General features: G+C 45.8%; 3 protein-coding genes across 7 annotated transcripts in view; 2 read left to right on the top strand and 1 right to left on the bottom strand.

The window, feature by feature from the left end:
- nnt (nicotinamide nucleotide transhydrogenase) overlaps positions 1-2,458 on the bottom strand; it is an 18,947-nt gene extending 16,489 nt beyond the window's left edge. Inside the window, exon 1 of the mRNA XM_084686660.1 lies at positions 1,021-2,458. The gene's annotated coding sequence lies outside the window, so the exon portion shown is untranslated. The remainder of the gene's footprint in view (positions 1-1,020) is intronic.
- A 728-nt stretch (positions 2,459-3,186) lies between these two features.
- Positions 3,187-7,679, top strand: ccdc80l2 (coiled-coil domain containing 80 like 2). The gene is made up of 10 exons (XM_084686661.1): positions 3,187-3,416; positions 3,607-3,794; positions 4,159-4,233; positions 4,369-5,121; positions 5,321-5,477; positions 5,598-5,731; positions 5,815-5,966; positions 6,051-6,154; positions 6,290-6,370; positions 6,496-7,679. The coding sequence occupies exons 1-10, from the start codon at positions 3,203-3,205 to the stop codon at positions 6,831-6,833; spliced, it is 2,196 nt and encodes a 731-aa protein (XP_084542787.1). The 5' UTR covers positions 3,187-3,202; the 3' UTR covers positions 6,834-7,679.
- A 4,838-nt stretch (positions 7,680-12,517) lies between these two features.
- Positions 12,518-20,730, top strand: fyb1b (FYN binding protein 1 b). Of its 5 annotated transcripts, none has more exons than XM_084686241.1 (18): positions 12,518-12,656; positions 15,191-16,184; positions 16,653-16,773; positions 16,873-16,910; positions 17,008-17,024; positions 17,163-17,342; positions 17,449-17,608; positions 17,754-17,850; positions 17,932-17,948; positions 18,162-18,234; positions 18,339-18,443; positions 18,896-18,939; positions 19,231-19,309; positions 19,466-19,550; positions 19,684-19,846; positions 20,062-20,095; positions 20,217-20,245; positions 20,350-20,730. In XM_084686241.1, exons 1-18 carry the CDS (start codon positions 12,654-12,656, stop codon positions 20,370-20,372), a joined length of 2,262 nt encoding a protein of 753 aa, XP_084542367.1. In that variant the 5' UTR covers positions 12,518-12,653; the 3' UTR covers positions 20,373-20,730. The 5 variants fall into 5 exon arrangements, 4 of the variants coding, with proteins under 4 accessions (XP_084542367.1, XP_084542366.1, XP_084542369.1 ...); XM_084686240.1 differs by having other exon boundaries at positions 17,160-17,342; XM_084686243.1 differs by lacking the exon at positions 18,339-18,443 and having other exon boundaries at positions 17,160-17,342.
- The last annotated feature ends 75 nt before the right edge of the window (positions 20,731-20,805 follow it).

Here is a 20,805-nt window from a genome sequence, read left to right as displayed (position 1 = left end):
ACAGTCAATACTTATCTCTGCTGCCCATGCAGAACAACCCTGCAAACAAGGCCAGCTCAATTCTACTGTGTCCCTGTTCCCATTTCCTTAATATAACTTAATAGACATAATTACACAAGTATATCAATCAAATCAGGCAGCTGTCCTCGGGCGGTATCGGTCACCTGTTTGTTTCTCACCATGGGAACCGCTAATATAGTGACGCAAAACTGCCTGATAACCGTCGTTGTTACTGGTTGCGTATGTTTCATATTATGCAGCACGTTTTCAGCTGAAAGTCTAAATATGAAATGGCTAGCTAGAGCAGCAACTAGAGGTGCTTCTGCAGCCCCTCCGAAGACAAAAGCATATGTCTGACTTTAAAACAAGTCCACCACGTCAGCAGTATACAATGTGATTAGTTGGCAGTTGTTTGTATACATTCATTCATTTTAACCTTGTAGAAAGTCGAGCCATATCCCATCGTTGTTGAATATAATTTAATGCACGTTTGTTTATACGTGAAAGGTTATGTGAAGGCAATGGCGCACTGGAAAATCAAAGCTCTACGAACAGACCTAGGCTCCTGCTCCTGCTTGACCTAGACATAAGCTTGTTGATGATGCCGCTATTTGAAACTGTCTCGATAAGCTATCTGCCCATTTTGAAACCTTCCGGAACAAATAAAAAGCCTAGTGTATCATAATTCGAACAGAAAATGTATGCTTCGTTTTAAATTTAGAGGGACTACGATGAACGTGTCCAAATTCTAACCAGACTGGCAGCCATCTGTCTGTGGTGTGGATTTACTAAATCCACAGACAGAGAGAGGGCGGGCACATCTATAACCGACCGTCACTTTCCTTTCCAAAAGCGTTTTGCTGCAGAGCTAGCTGGCTAGCAAGGATTTGCTACAACTCCACTATATGTTAGTGCACCAACACACTTCCAATATATGCACGCACATATTCGCTTATATAATAGCTTTGTTAATTGTTCAATAGTGACTAATTCTAAGTTGTGTCAACTTAAACGACTGACCTTTGCAGAGAGCCTTTTGTGCGGCACAGTCAAACTTTCTGTGCACCCGGAAGATATACTCTACGTTACACTCTTCAACTCACTTTATTGGATCATAGGAGCCCCGTACCCGGGTGCGTGTTTTGACTGACAAGATTCAGAACCACACTGTTTACAGCAGAGTCAGCAAGGAACATGAATAATCAAAATCCAATCATTTCGAATTTGTACACAATCGTAAGTTATTCAATGGATTCCATTTTTTAAATTCATTCAGAGATTAATTCAACCGGAATATAAAAACGTACACAGTTACAGAATAATTAAAACACGTAGAATAGACTGACAACCGGAGCGATTAATATAATAATTAATTGAATCCACCTTGGGATATATGTAGATATAATAGGATTTAGTTAATGTCTATATTTATCTGCAGGCAATATCTTAGTTTATATAAACTGACTAACAGAGAGAAAGACAAATACGTTACAGGTGGAAATACTTTGCAACGTTCGCTTGGCGTCGCATGCAAATACTATCCAGCAGAGAGCGCCGTCCTCCTATGTCCGTATCGTTGAAAGTAACAGCAGCGTTAGAGAAATAATTTCAAGGTTTGAGTAAACCTCAAATGTTCTCAGGTTCTCCGCGTGTTCTTTCACCCCTATCACAGTGTTTAGATGGTATCGGTGTCGCTGTCAGTATACGTGAGGTTGAAGTTGACCAGAAGCTTGTTACTGTACATTACATTTAGTCATTTAACCAATAGTAGCAGACGCTCTTAACCAGAGCGACTTACAGTAAGTACAGGAACATTCCCCCAAAGCAAGTAGGGTGAATTGAACCGGCAACCTTCTGATTAATTGTTCGATTCCCTAACCGCTCAGCCATCAGACTCCCAGTCACATGACAGTAGAAACAAATTATTAGAAACAGCATGTAGACTAGTAGGAGCCAAAGTAAGTAGTAAGTTACTATGTAGATAAGAGTGTGGAGATAAGATAAGTTAAGCTAGTGTTGTCATTAGTTCCTGTAGGTCCTGTCAAAGCAGAAGCAGAGCTGACAGACACCCATTCAGTTTAGTAACACAGCTTGGTTCTGGACAGGCGTGAGAGGCCTTGTGTGCTAGACTGGCCATCCCTTCTACTCCCACTTCTTTGATTTGTATTTATCTTTACAAAGAGTCGGACCAAGATGTTTTCTCATCTGTTTCTGCTTATCTGGCTTGCGGTGAGGAATGTGTGGTCGATATGGCTGTTAGTCATTTCAGCTGCTCACAGTAGAGATGCTGTCTCTGATTGTCCTGGCTCACGTCTCCCAGCAGAGCCCCACTGTCAGACTGCATCCTCTGAGGTACACAGATGTGATTAGAGTCTCTCCTCTTTACAAATGACTGTTTACTTTCTTGTCACGGTCAAACGAAGTCTACCTGGAGATCCATCCCTTCCTTTTCCCCTCCTCCCACTCTCTGTCCCTCCTCCCTCTCTCCATCCATCCCTCCAATGATGTGGTGGATCGATAAAATATGCACAGCGTGTGTGTGCGTTCAACATGGTTGGGCCTACAAGAAGAAAAACAAGTGTTGGCAGCAACAAACCGCATATGTCAACTATTAAGCTAGGCCTCTGGTCTCTGTTTGCTTACATGTCCTGTTGTTAGAATTCATCCAGATGGGGGATGAACCATGCATATGGACTCCATGATGGAAACATCTCAGTATCACTTACATCTCTACTTTTGAATCCACCTCTCCCTCCTCTCTCTGCTTCTCTTGCTCTTGTTTTATTCTCTCGGCCTCTCCACCCCTTTCTCCTCCTGTCCCTCTCTTCTATCTTCTCTCATCTCCTCATACCTTGTCCCCTCCCCTCCAGCCCCCAGCCAGTTAGGAGGGAGGCTCTGTGGCCCAACCTCCTCCCAGAGTACGCTTTGAAGTCAAAGACATTCCATAAGTTTCCTGTTAAGCGAGGAGCTCAGTAATGTGAACCAGGAGGAGTGTGGAGCTAAAACCATCTCTAACACCAGTCTTCATTGCTGGTTAGCAGTAGCTACGGACAGCTAGTTAGCATCGTAAACTCTGCATATCGGCTGTCCAGGATTCTAAGTCTTGTGTTGTTTAAGCTTCTGGGGTTAGGGTTCAGCTTGTAGGTCAGGAGCCCACTAGAGATCGACACTCAGACGGATCAGATTTTCCTTCTACCTGAGGATGCCTAGTCCACCTTGGCTCATGCTGGTACTGGTGTGTGCATGGAGCTCCACCCCGAGGCTGTCTGCAGCACGTCCAGGCAGGAGTCGAGGACAGGCCCAGGCTGAGCCCCCTGGAGGGGTTAACTACGGCCACACAGACGGGGGGGACGGGGGGCTGGAGGACCCTGCAGCAAGCCTGGGTCCTGAACTAGATTTCCTGGCAGACTTTGCAGGTGAGGACTACAGACTACGGCTTTTTGTCAGGCAAAATCAAGACACCATCCCCACCTTCTCACTTCCCCTTCACAACCTCCTTTATGTCATCCTAATCTGCTTCCTCCTTTTCCTTTTCTCCTCCGTTCCGCTCTGCTCCTCCTCTGCTTCTCCCGCTCCGCCTCTCCCCTTCTACCTTCTCACCCACAGGCAAGAAGCGTCTGTGGGTGGTGACGGCTCCCTCTCACAGTGACCACTACCTGCGCCTGCTGGAGAAGCAGCTCCAGGATGCTGAGAAGGAGGGGCTCCACTGTCGCCTGGCGGAGAGGGACACCTTCATCCTCACCATCATACAGAACGCCATGATGGAGGGGACCCTCCTCAGGACCACCACACAGGTAACCAGACATAGGACTAGCCTACAGATCACACCAGACTACAGGTAGGACCAGCCATAGGAGTAGCCTACAGATCACACCAGACTACAGGTAGGACAGATTTTAAGTTGGACAAGTCTACAGGTAGGATCAGTCAGGTAGGACTGGTCTGCACATATTGGTATGGTACCAGCCTACACATAGGACCTCTGTCAGGTAGGTATCAAAGGGTTCTTGGGTTGTGTAGGAAACCATCTTAAAATGCTATGAAAACACTTACTGTTTCTTTGTAGAGCAGGATGAAATGGCACCTAACCACTGAGTAACTCGTCATGGTAGGATATTGATTATCTGGATGTTATTGATAACGATCACCTTCTTCCAGGGGGGGGCCACAACAGAGAGCATGGACCCTGACACTGTCTCCAAGATTCTCCACTACCTGGAGCTCACCACACATGTACGTTTTAGTGTCGCTACCTTGGGTTTACTGTATGGTTGAGTCTCAAGGTAGTTTTGATTGGTCGATGCGAAACATTACAAACCAAACATGCGAAACGTTAACACAGCTGATCTGTTCTGCTCCATGACCCAGGACCAGGCCTTCTCCATGCTCATCCTGAAGAAAAACCTGCGCGTGAGTGAACGGTTCCCCTACCCTGTCCGTGTGGAAGCAATTCTGGAGATCATCGACCAGCTTCCCGTGAGGAAGCTCGAGAGAATGACCCGGAAGGGCTCACCTCAGAAGTGTAAGGTCACCAAGAAGAGGCTGGTGAAGAAGAAGGTGTCCCATCAGAAGAGGAAAGTGTTCAGCCCCCTGAGGCAGGGTAATGTGACCACAGCTCTCCTCCCGCAGAGCAGGGGCCCCCTGGACAAGAAGCAGGCGCTGAAAAGCAAGATCCAGGACATCCTCAGTGGACGCTCTCGCTTCATCATCAGGAAAACACCTGCAAGGCCCAGGGGAGGTCAGGGGTCAGGGACCAGCAACAACTCTGAGGGGGAGGAAAGCCCAAGGAGCCAGACAAAGGTCACAGAGAAGGACCGAGGCGTGTCTCCAGAGAAGGAAGGGGTGAAAAGCAACAGCTACGTGTCTGGAGGGGAGTCTTCGGCCGGGGCGAGTAGGGAGACATCCGGGATATCCAGTCAGGGTCAACCAGAGGAAAACGGACACGCAGAGGGAGAGCCGCAGGGAAAGACTTCCTCCAAGAAGAAAGGGAAAGGGAAGAAAGAGGGGAAAGGGAAGAAAGGGAAAGGAAGAGGGAAGAAGTCCAACAGGGAGACAGGTGAGAAGGACAATAAGGCCATGAAGAAGTTTGTAGAGGCTCTGAAAGGCAACAGAAGACTTCTGGTAAGCAGTGATTTGATCTCAATGTTTTGTTGAGTTTGTGTGCCTGTAGATCTGCCTGTCTATACACACCTGTATGCTTGCCACCCTGTCTCTCTGCCTTTCTCCCTGTCCATCTGTCTGTCTGTCTGTCTGTCTGTCTGTCTGCCGGCCTGCCTGCCTGTCTGTCTGTCTGTCTGTCTGTCTTCCTGTTGTTTCCCAGGTCGTGACCAGCCCCAGCAGCAGTAGTCCCCAGTATGTCCAGCAGAGGGAGAACAACGACCTGCACTACTGCGACCTAGCTCTCCGGAAGGTCACCATGGCAACCATCCTGGACTCCGGCCACCAGGCCACACTTACCCTGCAGCACTATCAACTGGGTGTGTGTGTGTTAATGTGTTAAACCATAAAACAGTCTTTCTATTCCCACCATTAGCCATGTCAAGTTTGCTTCAAGATAAACAAAGGTTTTGTGTATGGTCTCCGTGTGTGTGTGTCAGACTCTGAGCCTGCATTCAGCTCCCTGCCAGAACAGTTCTCAGACCCAGACCTGATCTCCCAGCTTAGGTCAGAGTTCAGCCTCTCCTCTCAGGACTTCTCCATGACCATCACTGACTATGACCTCAAGCCCACGGTAAAAACCAGACCACACTGCCTTCATCCAACCATCCATCAAAGAGCCAGAGCTCGACCTGTGAACCTTCTGTCCTCTTCTAGAGGGTGCTGTCTGGGCCTCCAGCACCCCCTGCTTTACTGGAGTACATTGACGGCTTCCCCTCACGCCGGGTAGAGAAGGAGAAGGAAAGGAAAGCCCCGGTGGCGTGCTCTAAGACCCAGGAGCAATCTGGAGCTCACAACTCACTGCTCAGGTAAACAGCCCCCATCTCAGGTTAACAAGTGTTTCTCGTGAGTTGAGATGCGTTTCCACTTCAGATTTATTTTCTTGTCGGCAGGTTCATGTCAAAGCGTAGGCTGCTTATCATCTCTACTCCCTCAAAAGATGACTACTCCTTCCAGCAGCAGCTCAGGGCTTTCAACGGACAGGAGTGTCCCATGGGTTAGTATCTCTAGTAATATCCCTAACCATGGTTAAAGTACTTACTTATATCTCTAAACTGGGTCCGTGTGTCTCCTCTTCCCTTTAGTTCAGACGTGCTTGTATGTAATCAAATCTGTTCGGATTCACCTTCAGGTATCCGCCACTTTGCTCTGTTGAAGCTGGTGGGAGTCGGAGCCTCAGCTTCTGGGTCTGTGGAGCTGTTTCCTCTCAATGGTGAGTCTGAACCCGGACCCATGGACCCATGGACACATAACCCCAACCATGACTCCAACAAGGATCTACAGCCCACAGTGTGAGTGTGGTCAGTGAGCCAGTGTTACCAAGCTATCTTCCTGCAGGCCGCAGCCAGACCGAGGTGGAGCCCTTGTCTGGGGAGGTGGTGGAGGGGCTGAGGGGGCAGCTGAAGATCAGAGCAGCTTACTTCTCCATGCTGGTGGTGGGGAAGGATGGGGAGGTGAAGACCTGGTTCCCCTCGCCCATGTGGTCCCTGGACAGCATCTACGACCTGGTGGACTCCATGGAGCTGCGTCTGGAGGAGGAGCGGCTGCAGAGGTCGCTGGGTATCAGTTGCCCTGACGACACCTCCAGAGATGGGGCCGGAGGTGTTGACGGGAGTTACTATGGTTACGAGGAGGAGAGGAGAGAAGGCTATATGTACCACCAGACACAAGACTGAGGGGCATGGAATACCACTGTTGGGGTTTTAATGTTGGCCAAACAACTAAAACAATGCCCCTTTATCTAACGGACTAAAAGGTTGGAATTGCAGTTATTGCAGTTAAAAAAATTATATTGATTTACTTTGCAAATGAATTAAATCCATTACAAGGCAAATTTGTTACAAAAATGTTTTACATCGGACTTACTCTACCATGATTATTGTAATCACAATCGACCCTTATCAACACAGTACAGACTACCAGTGCAACAGGAAGTCACACTATGAGGTGAGAGAATACATCAAGCACATGCTTCATCCAACTCCCCAAGGCGGGGGGGTGTCAGCAGCAGCAGATTACACCAACACAACACACAATGAACAACAATACACACGTTACATATGATGTTTCAGCATCATTAGATTCATGGAATCACCTCAGCCTTCTTCTTACTCCCTATAGGGATTGGCTAGTGTCACCAAATCTCCTTTGCAGAACCCTCCCAGCTAAGATAATATATTTAAAGGTGAATGTATTGTAAGTCATTGTAAGAGCACACTATATTCTGAAAATGTATACTGGATGTTTGAGGATGTTTAATAGGATCATGTGATATGGACAGTGATGGATGTACAATAGGAGGCTGGAGCCAGTATGTCCCTTCACTGCAGAGTCCAGCCTGGGCTGTGGAAGCTGGGGAACCCCTGGCAGGGCTAAAACTCCACAACCAGGAAACAGCCCAAAACATCCTCTCTAACCAAACAACTTGTCCTTGATGTCTCTTTGTGTTGAGGGGGAGAATACGAATGTATACAGCTTTTCTCCTTGTTTCTGTCATTAAAGGTTATTTTCTCTAGCCTTGTAGTCACCATCTGGTTCTGTCAGATCAGCAGACTGGGGGGACAGGGATCGCACTTTCCACATGATGCCTAGATGCTAATCTACCGTATATGATCATACACTGAAGTGTGCTCAGAAACAGTGACCCCAGTGTAACAAGTACAAGTAGAAGGACCAGGTCTCTAGGTTCCTGAGAGAACAGATTTGATACGGTGGATGATTACAAAGATTTATTTTCTGTAGCAAACCAAATACTCTGAATTCTACTACAACTTAGTACTTTACAGAATGTATGAAAATTAATAAATCCAATGAATTTTGTTTGAAGTAAATGTGGTTATTCTTTTATATCCTGCTCTATATCTGTTTAGTTATGAATGTAAATTGACTTGGAATTTCTTAATTTGATATCTATTTATTTACCATGGTTTTCCTAATTCAGAATGATATTTAACTGTATACTTTTAGTTTACTTATTTATTCATTAAAGAAATTAATTTTAAATGTAGATTTCCTATTTATCTTTTAAACCTTACTTCAGTTAAGATTGTTTGGTTTAGCTTGGTTATTCAGTAAACCCTTGAATATGTTTAAACCACACTACTGTATTTAGTTTCCCTTAAAAGGTACACAGTAGAATATACAATATCAAAAACAAGAAAAATAAACAACATTACATCAACTAACGGGTCCTCAAAACCATCAAAGTGCATTCAATTACAAAAGATTCGAATTGTAAACAAAATAAATGATCAATCACTTCTTTTCTGTATGATTGGTTCTGGCAATAAGTTCACTTATCGTCGTCTAGAGTTTGCACTCTCGCTCCAGAAGGTTTCTCTCGCGTGGGTGGCTCGCCATCTCGGGTTCAAAGAAACCGTTGGTTTCCAGCAAGGTCTTCATTCGACGTTTTCAGAAGGCTTTTCTTCTCTTTCGATCCCAGATCAAAAACCTGGCCTGTTATTTATTTAAACTACAGGACCATAAAATTGTATTAAACTTTCCAATCAAAATAATACGTTTCTGGTTTCAGACATTCAGCCGCTAGCTTAGAACACATTGAATTAGCAGTGTAGCTAAACTCCACATGTTCACAGGTTTACATTTCACTAAACAATTGAAATGTTATTTCTAACACCAATTACAATATTTTCAACCAAAACAAAGTACATTAGTTTGAAAAATAAAATACATATGTATGCTGACTCACCAAGTTGGATAATTTAGGCTACAACACTAAAGTCCGCATGGCAACTATTTCTGTAATCCGCTTCCATCCACATCAATAAAAGTAACCAACATGGATTGTTACTCTACGATTGATATTCATTTAAAACTGAATAGTTTTTTAATGTTCTTAAACAATTTAATAAGTATTTTTGTTAAGTTTCCAAATGTTTCAGAGATCACCGTCTTGCGTGCCTCTCTTGGTTCTCTCAATCAATCTCTGACAGGTGTCAGCACGTCAATTCCGACACGCCACAGATCAGTCACATGACTTCCGGTGAAACTGTCCGTTTTCTGTATTTCATTCAAATTTAATATTATTATTAATTTATCAGTTTTGGACAAATTTATAATATTTTTACCCATTATATACATATTTACTTTTATATAATTTTGCTTTTAATTGGTCCATTATTTTACCTGGGTTACACCAGGGACCTGGGAGTGTGCGCGTGTATGTGTGAAGCTGAATGCGACATCATTGCTGACACCTTCTCTAGCTGCTGTTAAAGTGTTGAACATGAGTTCTCCCTGCCCCCTTCCCCTAATCTCTCTTTCTGGTTCTCTTTCTGTGCTCTCTAGGTGTAGGCCTGGCCAGGTGTGTGTGTGTGTGTGGATGGATGGAGCACAGATGTTGGCTCTAAACGTCTCTGGGTGTCAGCTAATAATGGACATGATTCCCATGACTTCTCGTTTCTGCTTCCTCCCTCTCTCTCTCTCTCTCTCTCTCTCTCTCTCTCTCTCTCTCTCTCTCTCTCTCTCTCTCTTTCTCTCTCTCTCTCTCTCTCTCTCTCTCTCTCTCTCTCTCTCACTCTCTCTCTCTCTCTTTCTCTCTCTTTCTCTCTCTTTCTCTCTCTTTCTCTCTCTCTCTCTCTCTCTCTCTCTCTCTCTCTCTCTCTCTCTCTCTCCCTATCTCTGTCTCTCTATCAGTTAATTTCACTATGCTTTATTGGCATGACAGTTTGGGTCTTAGTAGTATTGCCAAAGCAGTCCATATTGGGTGGACATTTTAACATATATATTATAACAGTTAACAAGGAGTCTAACAATAATAGTATGGCAAAACAACAGTAGCATAGTAGGTTGGGGACTGTAGAAAAGTAACAGACAAATGCATGTTAAGATGACAGAACACAGAAAGGTTTAACAGTCATACAAGGTTGATTCACTGTCCCTCAGGTTGTGACATTGAGATACATATCTAGCGGCGAGGCTTGCAGTAGGCCCTTTGCCCAGAGATATCCTTAATTTATTAAGGTCTGTGTAGTTTTCAATTAACTTGCTACATTTTTCGAGATATTGGTCTCTTATACTTTTATACTTGTAACATTTAAGTAGGAAATGTTTTTCTGTTTCAATTTCCCCTGATGTACAGTGTCCACAGATTCTATACTCTTTAGGTAACCATGTTTTTTGATGTCTTTCTTTTTTGATTGCAAGGGTGTGGTGTGTTTTATGTCCTTGACAATATATAGATATTCAGCCATGTCATCGTTTCTGTTTAGGCCCCGATAGCAATTGTTCTGTGTCTTGGTTTCTTTTTCCCAATGTTCTAGGCAGGAGTTTTGTTTTCTGTTGTGATTAGTTTTATTCTGTTTGATGTTAGTAAAAGGGAAGGAGGTGTGCCAGGTGGTAACTGGTTTGTTAGTCTCATAACCAGCTGGCACAAGGGGCTCCTCTCAGGGTTACCTTCATGGACTGCAAGGGCTTTAGAGTGGAGGGTTTCCTCAGGACTGGATTTTAAATGGGTGTCAAATTTTAATGATCTTTTCTGGAACTCTAATATTTGTGTGAATCATCCTAATTCTGCACAACATTTGTTTGTGGGGGGTTTTCTTTGTATATTTAACATATTTCGACAGAAATCAGCATGTAGAGTCTCTATAGGGTGTTTTTCCCGATTGTTGAAGTCTAGATGGCTGAGTTGGCCCCATGTCTCACTTCCATCGAGAGCAATAGACTTGATGATGCTGTCGAATATTTTACACCAAATATTAATTGGGATGGTTATTTTTAAATCTTTGTTTTATTGTATGGAAAGCTCTACAAGCTTTTTCTTTGTGCATTCACTGCTAAGTGAAAGCTACCAGAGGCTGTCATTTGTAGTTGCTGTTGTAGCCCTTCTTTTGTGGGTGCATCAGAACCAGATCATCTGTGTAAAACAGGGATTTGATTTCTGTGTCATGGAGAGGGAGACCGGGTGCAGTTGATTGTTCGAGGGTCTCCGCTAGTTGCTTGATAAAGATATGAAACAGAGTGGGGCTTAGGTTACAACCCTGGCAGACACCCCTCTCGGAGAGAAAAAAGGAGTGTGTTGGTTTCCAATTTTAATGCTGCATTTGTTGCCTGAGTACATAGATTTGATGATGTCAAATGTCTTCCCTCCGATGCCACATTGGAGGAGTCTGTAGTAGAGTCCCTCATGCCAGATAGAATCAAAGTTTTTTTTTTATCCACAAAACAGGTAAACATTTTGCCATTATTCATTTTGTGTATATTTTTTTCAATTAGTGTATGTAGGGTGTAAATGTGGTCCATGGTGCAATATTTTGGAAAGAACCCAATCTGATTTTTGCTGAGTGTACTGTGTTCATTAAGGAAGTTTACACTTTTGTCGTTTAAGATACAGCAGAATAACTTCCCCAGATTACTGCACACACAGATACCTCTGTAGTTGTTGGGGTCACATTTGTCTCCATTCTTGTAAATAGGTGTTATAATGCCTTGCTTCCAAATGCTAGGAAAGTGTCCAGATTTGAGTATTATATTGAATAACTTGAGTAACTTTCTTATGCGGTCAGGACCACAGGCCTTTTTGGCTTAAAGGAACTGGATCTTTGTTACCAATTCTTCCTTTGTAATCTGAAAATCAAGTGGGTTTTGATTGTTCTTAATGGTTGCTTCTAGTTTTCTTAGTTGTTTGGTTGTTAGATTTTGGCTGCTTCTCTATCTCTCTCTCTCTCTCTCTCTCTCTCTCTCTCTCTCTCTCTCTCTCTCTCTCTCTCTCTCTCTCTCTCTCTCTCTCTCTCTCTCTCTCTCGCTCTCGCTCTCGCTCAAGCTCTCTCTCTCTCTCTCTCTCTCTCTCTCTCTCTCTCTCTCTCTCTCTCTCTCTCTCTTTCTCTTTCTCTCTCTCTCTCTCTCTCTCTCTCTCTCTTGCTCTCTCTCTCTCGCTCTCTCTCTCTCGGCCCTTCACTCTCTCTCCTCAAAGGGAAAGACGAGGAAGCAGAAAGAGAATGTTATGTTGAAAGAAGCTTCCACTTCAAGGACAACAACACCAGCAGCCCTTTCAGTCAGTGAGCCAGTCAGACAGATGGTAGTCTCTCCAGTCCTGGCAGATGGAAAATGGTGATGCACGGAGGCTGCAGGGGGACAGGACAGGCAAATCCATGAGATGAATGAGGGAGATAAGGCTGCCTGGTGCCCACACACACACTGTACACTGCAAGGAGGGGAAGTTGTCAACAGACAAGCCCTGATGTCACCAATGCATGTACCCTCCCCCCCCCCTCTCTCTCTCTCTCTCTCTCTCTCTCTGTCTCTCTCTCTTTCTCTCGGGATGATCACCTCCCTCACACCCCCTTGCTCGTATTATCAATCTCTCTTTCATCAGCTCAGTAGCTCTCTCTCTCTTTCTCTCTTGCTTAGGGCCTGGTTACTCATTCACAGGCAAACACACACACACACACACACACACACTTTCAAACACTTTGTCCTGACAGCCTGAACGTGAGGAGCAGGAGGTCTCCCTGGATGACTGGTCGGCCGCTACCATGGTGAGTACTTCAGCACACCTGAACACACACTGGGCACATCCAATATACACCTGAAACACATCTGGACACTTCAGAACACAGTTACACAACATGAACACTCCAGAAAACATCTGAACACACCCTGTGATCGAGTGTGTCCAGACATAGCTGGACACACTCGATCACCCTGAACACTTCAGATTGCAACCCAACACTCCAGAACACAACGGAACACACTAGAACACCCTGAACACACCCAAACACCTGAACGCTGCTGAACACAAAGGAATTTAATTTGTACTCGGCCTTTGTACTACATGGTAATCCACGGCATATGTTTAGTAGTAGTATGTAGTTTGTGCTTAACTGACAAAAAGTATTGTAAAGTAAGAACCTGGGTTCGTTTATGTGATAATGCCTTCCTAAATGACATGCTGTTTGGGGAAGTTCTGTATCTGACTTCTGGTTACCTTCTACTGGCAAGTCCAATTAATTATACACATGGTGCTGTTTGATAAGGGGATCTGGTGATTAGTAATAAGATCTTAAATTAAGCATAACTTTGTGTGGCTTCTCTATCTGTGGTTCTCCTTTTACAGCTGTGTTGCTTTTTACAGCATGATGGTGGCGGGTGTTAGTCCACGAGTAAGAAGTGGCCCAATTTTATAAAACTGTTTTCTTTCAAATGGTTGCCTCAGCAAGATTGTGTAAGACTGTCACATTTGAGGGAAAAAACATGGTTCCTCTTTGTGTTAAGTTTGCCTCATTTCCCAGCAAGCTGCTGGGTTCTTGTGCGTTCTGAGCACAGAGGTCCTTCATGTCATCATGAAGGAGCAACAGGTTGGCAATAAGACTCTCGTACAGCAGATGTTTCCAGTATGAATGTTTTACCATTGAAGGTTGATCACTGTTCTAAATGCTCATGTATTCCACAGTAGCCCCTCCCCATGGCTGGGTCAGAAATGTACAGATTGTACAGAGCAACAGAAACGTGGCCACATTGCTGAAACCTTAACCTGCCTGGTCGTAGTAACACAAGTCCGCACATACACCCATACGTGTGTGTGTGTAAGTGGAGGGATCCTGTCTTTTGATCTCTGCTTCCTCACCTTGGCCTGGGTCAATTCAGACAGCTGTCATAGAACCAGGGTGGGGCTTGAACAAGCAACCGCGCACACACACACACACACACACACACAAACCAGACATAAACATCGGTTGTTGCCCAGAGGATCATTTGCATAATAGCTGAGGAAGTAAAAATGTAAGTCATGTCACCAACAGCCATAAACGATGATACAGGAGACCTACAGAACATGGACCAGGTGGTGAGCACCTGACCACAGGGAGCTGACAACTAGACCACAGACCAAGCGTACTGAACTCCCTCCCAGGTCACCTAAACATATCTGAAGCTCACTTCCTGGGCATGTGTCCACCTCCTGCACAGAAGCCCAGAAGCATCTACACAGACCAACCTGTCTGTGACAGCCTCGTGGATGTCATTGCAGAGTATGTGTGACTTGGTGTCACTTCCTGATTAGCAGGGTACCTATCTGTGTGTTTCCTGTATGAGGCATCACACACAATGGGACACTGAGGGACTCCACACAGCCGTCCCTCTCAGGTATGTCAGCGTAGTCAACGGAAAACGTATTAGTAGCACAGCCTAGTCACTAGTAAACGATAGGTGACTGGTAAAGGTCAGTTGGAACTAGTTTAGTCACTGGTAAGGGTTATTTATGGACTGGTGTTGTGCCTGGTGAAGGTCAACTAGGATTTGTCTTCTATTGAACTGACTGTCTGTGTTTCTGCGCTGCGTTTTGAAATGTGTTCACTCATTAGTGAATGATGGTGTTTTTATGTTTTGTTTTTTGTGCTTTTGTTCAGTACCTCGGTCAGCCTTGCAGTGTTAGAGTGTGCTTTATAAATAAAATGTACTTACTTACTTTACTTACATCAGACCCTTTTAATACAAAGCAACTGTCGGTACAGATTCTGTGACAAGCATAACTGGTCTATGTGGAGTATTTGTAGGGTTTGTACAGCTACCGTCTGTTTGGTACCAAAGATACCTTGTAAAAGGAAGAGAAGGATGTTACAGACAATGAGCTGAGATGAGAGGAACCTCATTCTCACATCTACATGACTTCCCTCCGGGTCGTGTCTGTGGTTGTTCTGAAACTGTCTCACTCTGGCATCACTTAGTCAGTTGAAGCAATTCACACATCCAGTTCAGTGTGGGTATCACATTATCAACCTGGTTGGATGATGGTTGTGTGGTGGTGATGATTGAGATGGTGACGTTGACGTAGAGAGTGATGGTGGTGGTGATGGTATGAAGGAGATTGTGATGGTGATGGTGGTGAAGGTGATTGTTGTGGTATGATGGTGATAGAGATAGTGCTGGTGATGGTGATAATGTAGGTGAAGGGGGTGGGGGTGGTATGGGTGATGGTGAAGGTGATGGTGATGGTACTGGTGAAGTTGATAGTTATAGATAGCTGATGGTGATATGCGATAATGATGATGGTGAGGATGTGGTTTGTCAACAGGAAAGCAAGCCGGACGTCAAGACTATTATGGCTCGCTTCAACACTGGGAACAACAACACAAGCACTTCTGACCTGCCCTCCAACACGACCGGACACCCTAAAACAGCCTTACACCCTACCCTCTCCTCCGGGCCTCCCATCCACACCAAGAAGACTGTCCTGGAGACCAGATCAGGCGGCGCCCTGTCATACCCACCCAAACCCACCTTTGCAAAGAGCAGCGTGACCAACAGCTCCCCGGAGGTGAGGGAACTGACCAACACCAGAGTTAAGGCCAGCATGTTCTCAGGCTCCCAGGACGACAGCAAGCCCTCCGTGGTCAAACAAAACCCCTTCAAACTCAAAGCCTCAGACTCTCCCTCCTCTTTCTCATCACAAGACATGGAGGCTAAAATCCCTCCCCTTAAGCCCCTGAAGTCTCCCCCCAGTTTCACCGCACCAGAAACCAGGCCTGTCTTCCCCAAGCCCCCCCCATCCTCTTTCCCCAAGCCCCCCCCATCCTCTTTCCCCAAGCCCAGCCCTGGAGGGGCCGTCAAACCTCCCTGGGTGAAGGAGGACAGCAACGAGGGCCTCTCCACCCCCCTTAGACCCCCCTTACAGAAACCCCCCAGTTCTTTTACTAAGCTACTGCAGCAGAGTGAGGATGGGGGAGAAGCTGGTCTGGACCCCAAGCCTGTCAATGGCTCTGCCCTCAAAAGCTCCAACTTCTGGACTGGTCAGAGCGTCTTCCAATCGGACAACTCAGGGGGTAGGGAGTTCGCCAAACCCCCTCTAACCCCCAATAACTCCACCCCTGTGGTACCACCAGCCAGTAAGAAGCCCAGTATTGTGAGGAAACGCCCTGAGGTGAAGGAGGATGAAAATGCTGACCCCCTCTCTGCTCCTAAGAAGAACCCCCTCCCCAACATATGGGCCCTAGGAACTGCCCCCGCCAAGCCCAACCGCCCTCCCAGAGTCACTCTGGACAGCTTCAGGAGAGAGGCTGGTACTGATGGTAGGTCTACCTGCCTGCTTGTCTCTGTCAGCCTGTCTTCCAGCCTGTTGGCATATCTTCCTCCCTCAGGATGTGTGTACTGTATATGTGCGTGTTTGAGTGTGTATGTGTGTGTGTGCACGCGTGTGTCTGTGTGTACTGTATGTTAAAGTAGTTTATCAGCAGGCTGAGTTGGATCGACAGACTGGAACTGGATGAGCTGCTCAAGGCAAACACAGACCACATGGTTCCTCTGTGGGCTTGTCCCACTTCCCTCTCTTCACTCTCTCTTCCTCTCCAGCCTACAGCTCCACTTCCTCCTCTCACAGGCATGTCTACTGGTCAAGACCTTTATCCATCCACCTCTGGATTGAAGATCATGCTCATATTTGTGCCGTCGTGCATGAGCGTTTCTGATTGTGTGTGTGTGCGCTTCTAACTGTGTTTCTAACTGTGTATGTTTCTACCGCCCTGTTTCTGCTCCTCAAGGTGCCACAGTTAAGAAGAGCACTGTGCCTCCTCCTCCTGCCTTCCATCCGACCAATCACATGGCTCCGCTTCCTCCCCCGCCCTCTCACCTCGCCGCTCCCATCCTGCCCCCTCGTCCCATGTAAGGACACATGCACATACGAACCCACACACGCATACATGCACACAAACACGCACACATCATAATGGCATAAGTGTCTGATAATATTTTCTGCTCCAGAATTCAGCCCGATCAAGATGAGAACTATGATGATATTGGTATGAACCACAAACACACACGCACATACACATACACTCATATTGTAAACATGTATCCATTCATGTTGTGCTAATGTCTATGAACTTTCTCTTCCAGGAGTTTCTAGACCAGAGGTGGGTCTCATGCTTGAATGGCATCCGAACAGACTCAAATTGACTGAGGTTTTTTGAAAGGAGAATAATGTGTCAGTAATCCATTTGTGTGTGTGTGTGTGTGTGTGTGTGTGTGTGTGTGTGTGTGGTCTCCAGCAGGCCGATGGCAGCGACGGGGAGATGTACGAGGACCTGGATGAGCGCTGGAGCGCAGCAGAGTTGAAGGAGCAGGAGAAGAAGAAAGAGAAGGACAAGAAGAAACAGGAGATCGATAAGAAGGAACAAAAGGAACAAAAAGAACGAGAGAAGAAGGAACAGGAGGCCAGGAAGAAATTCAAAGTGAGTTTATTTTTCAACAGGACACAAGTGGCCTCATCGTGCCTCGTTATGGCTTCGATGGGTTAGAGCATCATAACTTGTGTTTGTGTGCGTGTCTGTGTGTCAGCTTACTGGTCCAGTCCAGGTCGTCCACAGGGCCAAGGCCAGGGTGGACTGCAAAGGGGGGAGGACAGATTTGGGGATGAAACAAGGAGACACCATCGAAATTATCCGTGTCCAGGACAACCCTGAGGGGCGTTGGCTGGGCCGGACGAAGGACGGATCCTGTGAGACTGCTGTTCATCCTCACCCTCATCATCACCCTCATTGTCTCATGTCCTTCACCTTCTGATTGTGTGTTTGTCTGTGTGTGTCTGTCTGTGTGTGTGTGTGTTTGTCTGTGTGTGTGTGTGTGTGTGTGTGTGTGTGCAGACGGGTATGTGAAGACAGAGTTGGTGGAGGTAGATATTGAAAGTCTGAAGAGACAGGCAGCTTCTGACCCTGAGATCTATGATGATGTGGACTTCAGGTAAACACACACACACACACGCTCACTGTCTGATATGTGTGTTCCAGTCACTGATTTGTGTGTTCTCTCCGCTTTTGACAGTGACAGGGGCCCCTCAGGTGAGAGATTGCATCTCTACTGTCACCATCACTACTGTCACCATCACTACTACAGATTAAATACTCCACTACAGACTTGCTAACACGGTCCTGCTGGGGTTGTGTGTGTATGTGTGTGTGTGTGTGTGTGTGTGTGTGTGTGTATGTGTGTGTGTGTGTGTGTGTGTGCGTGTGTGTGTGTGTGTGTGCGTGTGTGTGTGCACATTTCTTAAGTGGTCTTGCCCCCTCCCCCTGAGGAGGATGGGGACATCTACGATGACCTAGAAGACCCCAACTTCATTGCCAGGTGAGAGAGAGAGAAAGAGACAGAGAGAAAGAGATAAAGAGAGAAAGAGAGAGAGACAAAGGGAGGTGGATGTGAGTTCTTACTCCCCTGGCTGTGTTGTGAAGCCCCTGCAGCGCTCAGGAGCCCCGGGGTAGCCCTAAGACGAGCGCCCTCGTCCGCATGTTGAAGGGTCTGGAGGACTGGAGGAAGACCCCCAGAACCAATACTCAGTAATGCCCACAGTAGTAAGACAGATTAACCCCTGAACTCTGAATCCTAACCTTTCAACCCAGACCACATCCTTAGGAAGGTGATCATACAGGATGCTGATTGATTGATGATTGCTTCTGTCTGGATAATCTAATGTCTAACCACCACTGACAGTGTGGAATCATCCATCATGAACACAAGTCAGTAGATCTGGGTTTGTCTGAATGCATTTCCCAATCAGGAGATGGAGCAGCATTGCATGAGCAATGTGGCAGCCATGATGATTATGGAATTAGAATCAGATTCAGAACTGATTTTTCTTGGTTGTAATTTGTGATCTGGATGGCCTGTGATCAAACTAACCCCTCAACGCAATCAAAATATATTATAACACACAGAGCATGCTGTTGTGGTATTTGCATGCTTTGTGTCACTCACGCTCCTGTTCAATTGCTGTTGTTGTTGTTTTCAGTCTCCCGCCACCTCCACAGTTCTTACCTGAGGGGAAATCTGCCGGTAACTTTTGCATTCTAGGACATTCTAATACATTCTGGAACATTCATGAATATTTTGGAACACTTCGGGTGCATGTTTGCTCTGACAGACACTATGGCTGTCCAGTTAAACACTAACACGGTGCAAATTCCCTGTTTTCTAAAAATCTGTAACGTTTGATCCATGGTGCTATAGTGTTCTCTCTCATACAGAAATCATGTTGTAGTGTGGGGATGGCAACAGTAGCACAAGCTAGTGCTTCTTCTTTGACATTGCAAACGTTTGCTGGTCTCTTCTCTCTTCCTGATGCAGCAGACCAATCAGAAGTTGACCAGGAAATCTATGATGACATCGACACACAGGGCGTCCCTCTACCCCCTCCTATCAGCAGGTGAGGGCACACGGTGATGGCGATGCTGATATCGGGGTGTTCTGGAAGAGCCCCCCCAGACTGTACTATGTGTTTACGCTGCTCTCCCCCCCTCCCCCCCCACCTCCCACCTCCCCCCCCCACCTCCCACCCCTCCCTCCCACCCCTCCCTCTCAGCCACCCTCTGAGGTCCAAGGAGATGGACCCCAAGAAGTTGAAGAAGCTTGAGAAGGAGGAGAAAGAGTTCAGGAAGAAGTTCAAAGTAGGTTACCCTGACTTCTGAGGTTTGATTTGATGATCTCATGATCTGTTGGAAACGACTTGTCTGTGGACTTCAGGTGTTGACATGGTCTTTAATATCCTCCCTTCTGCTCTCCTCAACTCTCCTTTTCTAGTTTGACGGGGAGATCATGGTGTTGTACCAGGTGACTGTCACAGCTTCTCCGTCCACTAAAAAGGGGGGTGGTAAGGAACTGCAGCTGACCCCAGGGGAGAGCCTGGACGTCATATCCAAGGCTGTCGACAACAAACTCATCTGCCGAAACAACGAGGGAAAGTGTATGTGTCTACAGCAGAGAGTGGATTCCCTTACTAACCTCTCCCTAGCCCCTATGTCCTAGCCCCTATGTCCTAGCCCCTATGTCCTAGCCCCTATGTCCTAGCCCCTATGTCCTAGCCCCTATGTCCTAACCCCGATGTTCTAGCTCCTACTCCCTAGAGCCTGCTCCCTAGCCAAAATGTTCTAACATTGTCATCTCTGTCCTCTCTCACAGTCGGTTATGTCCAAACCAGCAATCTTGTCGCAGAGTAAGTGTAACCTTAACATTAATTGTAAAGCCCCCCCCCCCCCCCCAACACACACACACACTTAAGTCAAATACCATTTGAATTGTGATGCTAGTAGCTCCTGTGTTCTCTGCTATTACAGGGATTCTGATATTTATGATGACATCGATGGTAAGTAGGCCTATTCATAATCAGTCTAAATTTGACATAATCTAGGTGTTCAGTCATTTACAGTTCAGTGTAATAACACAATTACATTCATTCTGTAATCCTAGCCAGCGTTTATGACAACGACTGAGATCTAGAACCCTGGACCTGTAACAGCTGGTGATTTTGCAGTTTCTCTTCATTTTGTGCAGTCTTTATCTAATTTATTGTGTTATTGGGGTCTATCAGGGCAATGATGCAAAATATCCTCATGGCTTAAATTTGACTTCTGGATCCAATTTAGTGTAATGTATTATGTGTGTGTCTTTGCTGAAGAAAAAAAATAGCATAAAAAATAAAGCAAATAAAATGTGGTGAGCATCTCATCTATTTCATATGTGGCAAGAAGTCAAAACTTCCTATCAGGAGATTTAAGACACAATTATGAAATAATCTCCAATGTGATATTCTTATTTTTTCTGTAAATAAAGACAAATGGAATACGTAAACTCTTGTTAGTCTGGTCTCTTATATTCCTAACGTGTGTTAGAAATCAAGACGTCAAGGCGCCAGACGGGGGTTTA

Source organism: Hypomesus nipponensis, chromosome 22 (genome assembly GCF_054491055.1).
Source record: "Hypomesus nipponensis isolate SF chromosome 22, ASM5449105v1, whole genome shotgun sequence".
Taxonomy (NCBI): domain Eukaryota; kingdom Metazoa; phylum Chordata; class Actinopteri; order Osmeriformes; family Osmeridae; genus Hypomesus; species Hypomesus nipponensis.
The sequence above is the reverse complement of the archived record's forward strand: the minus strand, read 5'-3'. Positions and strand labels throughout refer to the sequence as shown.

Excerpts from the sequence above, each read along its gene's own strand:
- ccdc80l2 (XM_084686661.1), top strand. The coding sequence starts at position 3,203 with ATGCCTAGTCCACCTTGGCTCATGCTGGTACTGGTGTGTGCATGGAGC. Across the intron at positions 5,732-5,814 it reads ACTATGACCTCAAGCCCACG|AGGGTGCTGTCTGGGCCTCC; the intron begins GTAAAAACCAGA and ends GTCCTCTTCTAG. Across the intron at positions 6,371-6,495 it reads GGAGCTGTTTCCTCTCAATG|GCCGCAGCCAGACCGAGGTG; the intron begins GTGAGTCTGAAC and ends ATCTTCCTGCAG.
- fyb1b (XM_084686240.1), top strand. Across the intron at positions 18,444-18,895 it reads ACCCCCAGAACCAATACTCA|TCTCCCGCCACCTCCACAGT; the intron begins GTAATGCCCACA and ends TGTTGTTTTCAG. Across the intron at positions 20,246-20,349 it reads TATTTATGATGACATCGATG|CCAGCGTTTATGACAACGAC; the intron begins GTAAGTAGGCCT and ends CTGTAATCCTAG.